This window comes from Salvia splendens, chromosome 3 (genome assembly GCF_004379255.2).
Source record: "Salvia splendens isolate huo1 chromosome 3, SspV2, whole genome shotgun sequence".
NCBI classification, from domain to species: Eukaryota; Viridiplantae; Streptophyta; class Magnoliopsida; order Lamiales; family Lamiaceae; genus Salvia; species Salvia splendens.
Window position 1 is genome coordinate 43767481 of NC_056034.1, and position 12969 is coordinate 43780449.

The following is a 12969-nucleotide window of genomic DNA, read 5'->3' on the forward strand; positions in this document are numbered from 1 at the left end:
GTGCTCAACGAGTCGGAGAAATTCCGGGCAGGTGTCGACTCTGGCTGGCCGAAGAAGCAGAAACTGAACTATACCGAAGATTATAGCGGCAGCAGCGGTGGTTCGACAGACCTCCCCGAGACGGCCCAGGAGGTCCCGACCCCTCGTTCGTTCAGTTGTCGACCTCTCCCGGTTGGCCAAAGGCGGGCGCAACAGGTTGCGAGGGAGGGCACCCCGAGTTCCCAGGGGGTCCATTCGGCATCCCCCTCGGCAGGTCTACCGAGGAGCTCAAATTCTTCGCGCGCCAACAAACGCGCGCTCAAATGGTGAAGACCTTAGCCGACTTCCAATCGGCGGTGGACCCCGAGGTGAAGGATTATCTTCGTGTATTGCTCCAGAGCCAGCGTGAAGAATTGGAGGCGATGAGGAGGGAGACCGACGGGAATAGCCGCGGCGTAGGTGGCGACAGAGGCGGCGGCGACGACGGTGAAGAATGGCTGGGCGACGACGGAGACGAGGACAGCGACGAGGAGTGATTTTTTTTTACTTTTTAAATTGTACTTTTTAATTTTTGTACTTTTTTTAAATTATTGTACTTTTTTTAAAAAATTAATGTACTTTTAAATTTTAATAGTATTATTCGAATTTCTCGTATTTGTCTCGTAAATTAAATTCAGTATGTTGATACGATTGTAAATTAAATTATATAATTGTTATTAGTGATGTGGATAGGTAGTGGGAAGAGTATGTGACGGTTATTTGATATCCAGTTGATGTGGCAAACTGATGTGGCAGGAGAATTTTAGTGCTGATGATGTGACAGTGGGAAGGCTATGTGAGGGCTATGGGAGGTCCTACACATTTGTGGATTCTCTCAATTGGAAGCGACGTCACGAGCCACGTCATCCCTTGTTTTGTTTCTTTCGTTTCGTAAAATATCTCCCACGCAGGACACGGAGACCATCACCTCGGCGGGCCCCATCTTCAATTATATGAGGAGGCGCGGTGCCCACCTGAGGCGCCCCATTGGATGATAAAACTACCTCTCTACACCACTCTCCGGTCTACTATCTGCTCCATATTCCCCAATCCCCATGGCTCGGCTTCTGCTTCTCTTCTTCGGAGTTCTGATCGCCTCCGCTGCCGTCGCTCGATCCGGATCGGAGCTCCTCGATAATCCGATCAGGCAAGTCGTCGACGGTCTCCACGAGCTAGAGTCGTCCATTCTCAAAGCAGTCGGAGACTCGCCCCGCGCCGTCTCCTTCGCTCGCTTCGCTCATAGGTCGATGTCGATTCTTATATTGCTGTGTTTTTTTTGTAAGTTTGATTTACTCGGTATTGATTTTTTGCTTTTTGCTTGATCGTGAAAAGGTACGGGAAGATGTACGAGAGCTCGGAGGAGATACAGAGGAGATTTCAGGTTTTCTCCGAGAATTTGAGGATGATCCGATCGCATAACAGAAAAGGACTCTCCTACTCTATGGGAGTCAACGGTGAATCCAGCTTTTACTAATGTTTGTTCAATAATCAGTAGTTCTTCATTGATATAGGATCATCTTCACATAGGTTGAAATTTTAGATCAATCATGACTGCTCAAACTCTTAACACTTTGTCTATTGTGTTGATATTAGTTGAATCTGTCGCTCAATTATTGATTGTTTGGTTTAATATGTATTAACAAATAGATAGTCCTTAGGAAAGTGATTAATCTGAAGTACATAATCCGTAGTGAAAGGAGAGACTGCTAGCCGCTAGGTGAGGAAGAACTGATTGTTTAGATGTATTGCTTCTTTTCTTTGGACTTCTGAAAAGCACAGGTGCAAACATAGATAGTAATATGACATTCAGTTTGCATCTATAGTCATAGGCATACAATAGTTAACACTGAAATAATGCAAGATATGAAATGTTTCCTTTCGACACGAACAGAGTTTACTGATCTGACATGGGACGAGTTCAAGAAGCATAGACTGGGAGCTGCTCAAAATTGCTCTGCTACAAGAAGTGGCAACCATAAGCTCACTGATGCAGTCCTCCCTACCTTGGTACTTATATTTGTTTTCATTCTCAATATCCAAAAGGCTTTCTAATTGCTTCTTTTCTTGCTGATGTATTTCCTATGCTTAGTCCAGCTAGGCTCGATCTGCCTTTGCACTCTTTTGAAAGCTCACTACTTTGCTAGAACGCTATATTTGATTTGGCTTCTAATGATTGCAGATAGACTGGAGGAAAAGTGGCATTGTTAGCCCAGTGAAAAATCAAGGTAGTTGTGGATCTTGCTGGACATTCAGGTAAGATGATATTGGGACTTCATCAAAAACTATACATGCTCTTAATATATGTGATGTTGCAGTTCAACAGGAGCACTAGAGGCAGCTTATGCACAAGCATTTGGAAAGAGTATTTCTCTGTCCGAGCAGCAGCTTGTTGACTGTGCTGGAGCTTTCAACAACTTTGGCTGCAATGGTGGATTGCCCTCTCAAGCCTTCGAGTACATCAAATACAACGGTGGCCTTGATACCGAGGCTGCCTACCCATACACTGGAAAGGATGGAGTGTGCAAGTATTCCTCTGAGAATGTTGCTGTCAAAGTAGTTGATTCTGTCAATATCACTCTGGTAAGATGATAACATTGGTGTACTTTTATTTCTTTCCATTTTTAACACTTTAAGAACCAAATAGGGTGCTGAGGATGAGCTTAAGCATGCGGTTGCATTTGTTCGGCCGGTGAGTGTGGCGTTTGAAGTAGTTGATGGGTTCAAAGCATACAACGGTGGTGTTTACACTAGCACCACTTGTGGCAGCGATCCAATGGTGCGTTTCGCTCCTTCTCACTGTTACTGTACATGAATTGGTATATATATATATATAATGTGATGTGATGACGACTCTCTCTTTCACTCCTTCTCTTGCAACGTGCGCAGGATGTTAACCACGCGGTTCTGGCTGTTGGTTATGGAGTTGAAAATGGGGTGCCGTATTGGCTCATCAAGAACTCATGGGGAGCTGATTGGGGCGACAATGGCTATTTCAAGATGGAGATGGGCAAGAACATGTGTGGTAAGTGTTTTGCAACTTCTGTCTTCAATTTCATGTTAAAATTTTTAAGGGTTAACTAAAAATTTAAATGACAAATCATTAAGTTTCAAAATTTTGAACCTATGACGATTTTTATCTGGGTAAATGAGATGTTGATTTAATGCAGTGTATTAATGTGATGACATGGACGGTCAAATGACATCGTTATGAATCCGAGAAACTAAAAAAAATCATCTCTCGACCTACACCTTGTCCCTTTCATGTTGCTGCCTAACCACAACTTCTATGTAGACTTTCTTGTGTTTCAACCCAACTTCAATTTTCCCCAAATTTGATCAGATGGAATACTTTAGAATTTTTGAGACTTCATGATTTATCAATTTTAAACTTTGGTGAGTTTTTGTTCAAATTTCAACAAACCAAAAATGACATTCTTCCTGATTTTATTCGTAGTTAACCCAAATTTTAAAGAAGTGCTAAAAATGAGATATGAACTGATGATTGACGATTAAAAATCTTGTTGCAGGTGTTGCAACATGTGCATCATATCCTATAGTTGCTTAAGCGAACTCCTTCAGCGATTTGATAAGAAAAGCTTCAGTTTCAGATGCAGCAAGTGTGATTGGCAAAAATGGATTACTAAATAAGACAACATTTAGGTGAAAGAATTTATGGAATTTCATGTAATCTATAATGACCCTCTCTGTATATAATCTTAAATTATGATGTTGCTTAGCATTTGTTGGTTTTGTGTAGCATTATTCTATTACTTCTTCAAAAACACTCTTTTGATGGTGTTATGTAGCATTATTCTACTTCAACAACGTCCTTTTGCTGGAGTTGGATCCCCGGCTGTGCTCCAACTAAAACCATAGCAGGCCTCGCCCATCACAATATTTTAATATTAAATTTTATTTTTTTTATTAATAAAATATAGTATGCTTGTGTATGCACAGTAGCCCCTGCTATGGTTGGAGCATAACAGGGATCCAACTTCCCTTTTGCTGGTATTTATTAGCATTAGTCTTACTTCTTTAACATCCTTTTTGCTTAAAAAGATCGCGTTGAAGTCGTGCACTTCATGTTGAGAGTTCGAGAAGACATTTCAAAGCTTTATCAACGAGGTGTTAGTAGAAATTGAATTAAATTTACAAAGTAAACTAATTTTCCAAAAAAATGAATAACCGACAGAGAACTAAACATGTGAAGTTTAATCATACAACAATTTTCTAATTCTCTTATTTAACTAATCAAATGGTACTATTATTCTCTAATCTTGGCATAAAATTACTAAAAAATCGCTTATAAAATTTCAAAATTGTTGTGCAGCTCATGGCCATTCCCATCATGTAGCGCTGCCAATATTAATAATGGTTTCTCATTCACTTTTAACCCTCAATCTATTATTATAATAAAATTGTTATACAATTAAGATGCATACATCATTATCTTCTTTTAGCATCCCCATTCCGAGGTACTAACGTATAGGTGGAATTCGAGGTGTATACTAAAACGCTGCTATGCTAGCCATGGTAATTTTCTGTTATAACTAAAACACCTACAATTCATAGATAATAAAAGTGACTCCATTTTATGGTCCATGATTAATTTTGAATAAATATAAATTGCATCATTTCTAAAATTATTATAAATGATTATCATTTTAAAGATTATATAATTAAAATAAGGAGATCTCTGATATTAAACATTTATTAAAATACATTATTTACATATCCAAGCTTTTGCTTTAGGAATGTTTGGTTAATTGATTTTAGAAATTTTATGACCTCCGACACCTTATAAAATGCAATGTCACAAAACTATATGATTTTGAACCAGAGAATTAAAACTATATGAAATTAGATTGGTTTAAAAAACAACTCATAACAAGGTAATTACATGTTTCATGCAAAATGTTTTACCTTTGTTTCAATTTAGTAAATAAATATTAAGTTTATATATTTCATACAGAAAGTTACATTAGTGTTTTAAATTATTACATTCCGTTAAATATTTTAAACACCGTCAATTGGTTTATAATTTGTCCAACTTATCATCATAATAAAGAATAATTAGAGATTTAATACAATTAATCACTCTAAAAAAATACTCCATATCAATTCTTCCAGCAATTGATCGTGGTTTTAAAAAAAATTATGTCTCTCAATATACTATAATTTTTTTCATTGTATTCTTTATAAAACACAGTATAAAATAAGTCCATATTTCATATTTACAAAATGACTAATTTGAGCTTCAAACCGACTTATTTAATTTTTTAAAAAAAGATTCAATATCTTTTTAGTTGTATTCTCCATTGTTATATGAGAAAGCTTCGACAAAAAAATGCAATTTGTTAATTTGATGGTGAAGAGTGGTGATTTTTTTTCTTTGTGTTTTTCATTTTTGTGAGTAATAAAAATAACCGTGTTTGAAATAATTAATGAAAAGTTTTAAATTTTATATAAATTTGAAACATTGATGGAACTTTTTGTATGTATGATGTAATTGGAAGTAATGGTGTTAGTAGGGACACGAAATGTATTATTTTGAAACACTAAGTAAACTTTTTGTATGAAATATATAAACTTAATATTTTTTGTATTGAATTGAAAGGTAAAATATTTTGTATGAAACGTGTAATTAGTAATTACCCCGTCACACTAATAGAGTTGCTCCATATTTGTAAATTTATGAAATGAAACATTGCATAAACAATTTGATTTGATTAAATTCCCATTCAAATAGTTTGTCAAACACAGTTACACAGTCAGTTTTGCGGAGGTATAAAATTAACAGATTCCGCCTGTGAAGAAACACAGTCGGCGGAGAGATCACAGAAGCACAATCCGGCGACAAATCCATGACTTTCCCGACTAAATTCGCCAGCAGCAACTAACAATTTCGCTCCAGAAATGTCGATGGACAGGCACGGCTCTTCCTACGCTGCATCTCCCGAAGAAACCAACCTGTGCGTTTTCTTCTAATCACCGCACCAATTTTGACATATAATTGTGTTTCTATATTTTTATCATAGTGATTTTCCTTTCCTATTTTTTATTTTTGATTATCATATGTTGTTGTTGGAGTGGAGGTGATGAATTCTGCCTAATTTGCTATTTGAATTGCGAAATGATCATTGTGTGTTTCCGGATATAAGTATCTAGCTCGTCAAGGACTGGTACTTTTGCTGGAGTCAGTGATAGTATAGACTGAATTTTTTTTCTTAATGCCTAATTCAATTAAAATCTCGACGATTTTAGTTCAACATGAGACAAAATCCGAAGCTCGTGTCTCGTTCTTCTGCATACGATGTTCATTGCTTCTTTTTGGGCGGTGATCTGTCAATGGTGACTTTTTTGGTTCAGGAATTCACATATTTAGACTGAACATGAAAAAAGGGAGTTACAATCCACTATTGGCTTGAGAATATGGGAATATGGCCATAAGAAACCGTGTATGAGCTCCTTTGGGTTCCTAGCGTGTGACTTTGTTTATGGAAACCTAATGAATATGCCTTAGTTTTCCAAACTAACCACGGGCCACTGTGTCGTCTATTCTTCTTATTACATTGCTACCTGCTGTGCAGGTTCCTTGACATACTGCAAGAGGCTCCCTTATGTGGTCACCGGAAGCGAACAAAGATACTTGGGAGTATCTTTTATTGTATTTTACTGGCAAGTTTTTATCCGCTGTAACGTATGCTCCTTAGATATCAACATACAATTGTGGAAATCTGATTTTCGTTCCATTCTAGGCAGGTTATGCAATTTTTGCTCTGGGAATTACGTGGATTCTTAAGTCTTTGGAAGATTTAACAATCTCACTACTGTGTAGCTGTAATATCATTCTTTTGGTCGTTACAGGTCATTCACGAACATTTAATAACTTCTCTGTTTATATATGCATGATATATCTGAAGTTTTACGACTCTCTTGAATTTGCTTCTCTTGGCATGGTTTTACTATCGGCGTACTTTGTAAAACAATGTAGTTTGGGTTAAAATTTTTTATTTCTGCATTAACTAGAAAACGTTGAAGTTTGACTGTATTGGAATGAGCATCTGCTTATCGAACTCAAGAGAGAAGAGCAACTTGTTTTAACAAACAACATTTTAACTTTGGCATATGAAACTAGAGAGAAGATGTGAAAGAAAGAGAAGAGTAATATAGCCATGCGAGAGTTGGCATGATTTTAAGGTTTATTTTCATTTTTTCCTATTTAATTTGGATCCCACCATCCTTAATTGAATCCTGGGTAGGATCTTTAATCATAAATCAGATTGTATTTTATTAGAGCATATTACGCACTTATTTTGCTTAAGGAAATAAATTGGTTTTGTTTGGTTTCGGTGGGAGCCGTAGTTGAAAATGAAACTATTGTTCTCATCGGACTTTACTTATTGCTCTAACTGTTTTTCTCTCTGCATTAATTCTGTTTCTGCTTTGACAAATAAGCATTATATGTAAACTATAATCCCAATACGAAATTAGATTCCAAAAACACTCTAAAATTCTGAATTTCTTATCTGATCTTGGAGCTTCACTGCTGGCACTGTGTTTCTAGTTTTCTAGAGTAAGGCTACTGACTTTGTCCTTTTTTCTGAGGCTGTGAGTTAATTTAGTAGTTATCTAATGAGTAATGGTCTGAAGTCATATCATACTTAATGCAATCAGAACTTTATTTGCCTTTTTGTATGTGCATGCTACCGCTGTGAATCCGCAGAAACATAATATGTAAACCAGGCAACTGAGAAAGCTCACAGTTTAGAATTCTCTCTCAGCTCCTCGAATAAAAAATTAAACAAGTTTATTGGTCGTTGACCAGATAAAAAGAATCAATTGCAAAGGAAATGTGGATGACTAGGGCATAATCTTGGTTAGGCATAGCAAAAGTTAAACCAGTTGCCACCAGGCATATTTACTGATAGTTAAGTCAAATTTGGAGATGTTTTTATGAATATTATATGGAACCTATGTGAATGAATATTATTTCTTGAGAACAGGTAGCTGGAAATGAATTCTTTATTGAACTTTTGTATTTGCTAAAAATAGCCTGCCACCTTGTACAGGCATTTTTCTACAATATTTGGTTTATCAAGTTCACAAGATACGCCTGCAGGTATTTAGTTATCCTTTTCGTGACGGATCAGTGCCATTGTCATCATAGCTCTTACAGGTTCTCATCAACAAGATACACATATAACTCAAAATTAGATTTTGAAATGTGCATTGGATTGCGTATATCATTCTAAAACACCATACCAAAAAATTCGTTAGAAGGCATCAGTGTCAGTGAAGATAGCAAGGACAGCAGAAGAAGTCTAGCTTAGTTTTAATATTTAAATTTGGGTTTTATTGGGTTTGTGTGTAATCCATTGCATTCACATGATTAATACTATTTGAAGTACATGTGCTGTGGATGCATTAACTGGTGCATTAGGCGATTTATGCTTTTGACGACTGGAGTCTTCAGGTTTATCAATTGGGAAGTTGACAAGTGTTGACAACTTTGAGACACACAATAGATTAAATGGTAGTATTCTAAGAAATAAGGAGGGCAATATATGAAAAACAGCATCAATGATGGATTCAAAGCCGTAGATTAAGGTTGTGTTGGAACAATGAACTTCTGTTTCTATTTCAATCGGGTTTTATTTCAACTAACTTAAAGAATTTCTTATATCAGCTATTGGGGATGTTAATGTGAAATAAAATAAAATTCTTGTTGCATTTTGACTAGACCATTCACAACGTATCGTTTGGATTTTATCCAGGACGCCCTGGAGTTACATTTCCACATTTTTAAAACTTTTTATATTTGTATGTTATTAACTGTTGGATAACATGGGATAAACTCAATTTTGTAGGGTTATTATGGTTTCAGCCAAAAGTTGAAGCGTATAATTCGCCTACCATTTGCTACTATTGCATATGGTATGCATATGATTTCCTGCTTATTCTTTCTGTCATTAGTTCGGAATAGTCTGTGGCTGATGCATTAGAATATCAGCTCTTTATGATCCAATTGACATAAATTACAAATAGAATATCGGCTCTTTGTGCAAAAGAACTGAACTACACATTTTTTGTGCTGTACCCATTATTTAATATAATCTCCTACATAGAATTATAGACTATGATTTTGAATTCTCAAGTGATTTCTTGCTCACTCTCTTCTTATATTTATATGTACGACTCTGGAGACACAAAAAAGAAATTAAAAACTTCATGGAATATGTTTATCTGATCTGTGTTAGTTAAATGCAGGAACTGCTGCAATGCTGCTTGTCATGGCCTGGAAGCACCATATAAGTTTTCTATCAATTTCTATGCTGCTCAGGTCAACATACTTAAATCAGAATGCATGCTTTGGGAACCCCATATATCCCTTTTTATACATTAACTTGCAGAAGTAGAACATCATTACATTTTCGCAACCCTACTTTTTATTCTACTGCTTTCTGCCGTTTTTGACCCTGTCTTGTAAGATGACTAAGTTCCCATTTGATGTTTGAAATTGATGTTCGAAATTGCTGCATAAACAATGCCTAAGGTAGCTTTTGATTCTTAGAACTTAATCATTTGTCTGTTAATCTTTGCAGAATCATTATGCTGGTTGAAGCAGTATGTGCAGGATTTTTCATGAGCGTCTATGTCGGTTAGTTGGTGCCAAATTATGTTATGGAACTTAGTGCACAAATTCTTAGAAAATAGTTCAGAATGCGAAATTCATGAGATAATATAAAATTATGCTATGATTTATTTCATGTGGATTATATAAGGTTACCTGAGATAATATAAAGTTAGTGCTTAAGAGCATTTTGGAAACTGCAGGTTATGTGCACCAATACAATTCATTGGATTCCCAACCTGACGTTTTGAACTCATTGTACTCTCCACTGCAACAAGCAAGTCCTTTAGAAGGATTGAGGTAGTGACTTAGTCATGCTATATACATCTAAATACTTTTGCCGTGCTTAATTCAACAAACTTTCTTAAAGTTTGGCATGTTATAGACAGACTCGTGACTTGTCTATTGTTGGAATATGGTGGTGATGTATGGGTTAATTAAATTTGACTTTTATACCCCACCTCCCACACACACACACCCCACCACTTTTATAAAAGAAAAGAAAAAAACAAAAGTAGTCCACATATTACTAAAATCCTCTTCTTATTACAGTGCTCATTGACCATCATTCAGTTGCATTAAGAGAATAAGTCGAGTCGCTTAAAAAAACAGACCTCCAGTTCTAGCAGATAAATACTATGATCATCCGAAACTTTTGTATGGCCATTTCACTGTATACATTTGACAATTTTTTTTATTATAGGTACCATGATGGGGGGCGGCTATCAGATCAACAGATGGCATTGTTGCAGTATCAGAGAGAAAACCTTCACTTTCTCAGTGAGGAGGTAAGCTGTATTAAGAAACATGTCACGAATTCTTCTCATACCTTTCATATCTCTGGTGTAGAATACATCATGAAGTTGATGGAAAATTTGGCTGTTCCTGTTGACTTCTATGAAATCTAATTTTGTTAATTATTTTAATGAAATTCAGTTTCATACAAGTCAACAGTGCCCGAGTGCATCTTTTCTTAATATCTGGTGTTTAGAATTCGTGGCATGTTACTGTTATAACATATAGACATACATATTTAGGATGTTTTCTTGTGAGATTTCTGATCTTAATTTTTTCCAATAGATTCTTAGACTGCAAGAATCTTTGAGCAAATATGAGAGAACTAATGATGGTAGCACGCCTCAGGTAATCATAATCCTTGTTATGTACTATGTTCTTTCTGGCCCGAATATTAGAGAAACACTGACACTGCTTCACTCTAGCTATTTTATGATGGATAAGAGAACATATTTTAGAATGCTAAAGTTTTGTAAGTCAGCAACAGTTTGGATGTGGTGTTTAGTTGCCTAATCTTCCAGTCCCCAAAGTTTCCGATTTTTAGTCTAGCATCATGCTGATGTTTATCGACTCAGTTTCCAGAAGACGGTTACTATGAGTTACTTTTCTGTCAGACAAATAGGCTTGCTTGGTATTGAGATAAGCTGGTAGAGTGAGCTTTGGACAGTAATTGTTGGGTTGCCTTTCATTACTGGAGAAGTCTGAGATGTTGGTAGGATAGATACATGAGCATCTTGTTCCCTTAGTTTAACATATGATACATCTCCTAGGTACCAATGATGTTTCCTTTTGTATACGCATCTCAGGGATGTTTCATTGGATCACAGGCTTTGGCACATCTTTGAGATATAAACTTGTGATAAATTTTCCTGAACCTTGTAGGTTGATCTGGCTCATTTGTTAGCTACTCGTGATCAAGAACTACGGACACTTTCGGCTGAGGTAATTAAACAGCTCTTCATGGCAGGTTTTAGCAGTACATAGAACTGAATCGTTTCCTATTGAGCAGTGACTCAAAAATTTAGTTTGACATGCTTGTAGTAATTCCTTACCAGTGAGTTTTTGGTCGGCATGTGATTAATATATGTGCAGACGCGGGGTCAAATTATTATGCACCTTATAAATGAGCTAATTCTGTTGGCGGACTCTTGCTGTTCATTTTTAATCTCTTATGGAATCTGACATAAAACTATAAGTTCTTATCTTTCTATGTTTTAGACCTGTTAGAGAGTCGCCTGTGATAAAAAAAAAAAACTACTACTATATTTTTATTGCATTGAAAAATTATCATGGCTAGCATTGGAATACCCTCTCCGCATACAAAACCTTGAGGATGGGCTGAAAGTATAAATAAATATAGCTTAGAATAATGCAGCCTTTAGAGCTTTACTATCCTACACATGCGTTCGTGTTTCTAGAAACCTAAATTCTTTCCCTTTACATATTCCCTTTACAAGAGTTGACGTTATTTATAGAGCTTGTGCTTTATTTGGAGTCTAAGGATCTTCATACAAGTGTCTTCTTTACATGGATCTAGACATTTTGGGAGTACTAACTGCCTTTCCATATATACTGATGAGTCTCTTTCATTGCAGATGAACCAGTTGCAATCTGAACTTCGACTTGCTCGCTCTCTGATAGCTGAGAGAGACTCAGAGGTACAAGGTGTTCGCAACACTAACAATCAGGTAGATATTTGCTACAAGTTTTTTCTGTTTTCACAACACTCTGTCAGTAGCTAAACCAGGACGGGGGCGAAAATTCCAGGGATAGAAAAGAGGCTTGAAAATACATTATTAAACGATACAACTTATGGAAACATTAAACCATCTATGAACAGTGATCTGTGCTAGTTTAGATAAATTTTATTCCATGCTTTTCTAGTCATGTACAGCAGATTCCACGTTAGCCCATGCCAAAAAGTCCTTTTGAGAATATGCATCTATTTTGAATTCTTGTATCAACTTTTGATGCACTATCGGTCATGGAACAGTACATCGAGGAGAATGAAAGGCTTAGAGCTATACTGGGGGAGTGGAGCGCCAGAGCAGCTAAGGTAGTGTTAGTAAACTTCCTTGTGTTTTTGGAAAATACATGTCTCTGCGTTTCGTAGAGGTTCTGACCTTTTCATTGGATGAACGAAAGCTGGAACGTGCATTGGAGGCTGCAAACATGTCCAATTTGGAACTGCAGAAGAAAATCTCGTCGAAGACTCAGACTACAGCAGAACATGTTGATTAGTAAGGCTGGTAATCTCACTTTCTCGTTGTTTCTCTTTTCTTCGTTTGTTGGGTGCATTCTTTTCTTCTTTTGTATAGGAGAGTGTATAGACAGAGGATGAAGTTTAGCGATTTAGGATTTGCTCAACAGAAACTGTATATGAATTTAAGTGTGACAAGCCCCTTTTTCTTACTTTTATTTAACTTGAGCTTATGATTCCTAGCAACATGATTTATAATTCTTTTTCTATTTTACCTTTTTGTTTTGTTTTTTATTTTTTTCGTTTTAAGGATAGTAATGTC

The 12969-nt window shown here is 36.3% G+C and overlaps 2 protein-coding genes across 3 annotated transcripts; both read left to right on the forward strand.

The window, feature by feature from the left end:
• The first annotated feature begins 992 nt into the window (after window positions 1–992).
• On the forward strand, window positions 993–3819 carry LOC121796246 (cysteine proteinase 3-like). The gene is made up of 8 exons (XM_042195038.1): window positions 993–1261; window positions 1351–1472; window positions 1910–2025; window positions 2198–2271; window positions 2334–2598; window positions 2663–2794; window positions 2905–3040; window positions 3546–3819. Exons 1-8 carry the CDS (start codon window positions 1074–1076, stop codon window positions 3581–3583), a joined length of 1071 nt encoding a protein of 356 aa, XP_042050972.1. The 5' UTR covers window positions 993–1073; the 3' UTR covers window positions 3584–3819.
• Window positions 3820–5769: 1950 nt separating this feature from the next.
• LOC121796247 (protein FIP1-like) lies at window positions 5770–12893 on the forward strand. 2 transcript variants are annotated; one of them, XM_042195040.1, is made up of 14 exons: window positions 5770–5990; window positions 6609–6696; window positions 6777–6885; window positions 8091–8140; window positions 8889–8955; window positions 9289–9361; window positions 9624–9679; window positions 9856–9952; window positions 10356–10440; window positions 10733–10795; window positions 11330–11389; window positions 12043–12135; window positions 12441–12503; window positions 12593–12893. In XM_042195040.1, the coding sequence occupies exons 1-14, from the start codon at window positions 5935–5937 to the stop codon at window positions 12686–12688; spliced, it is 1056 nt and encodes a 351-aa protein (XP_042050974.1). In that variant the 5' UTR covers window positions 5770–5934; the 3' UTR covers window positions 12689–12893. The 2 variants fall into 2 exon arrangements, with proteins under 2 accessions (XP_042050974.1, XP_042050975.1); XM_042195041.1 differs by having other exon boundaries at window positions 5771–5990; window positions 6781–6885.
• Window positions 12894–12969: the final 76 nt, after the last annotated feature.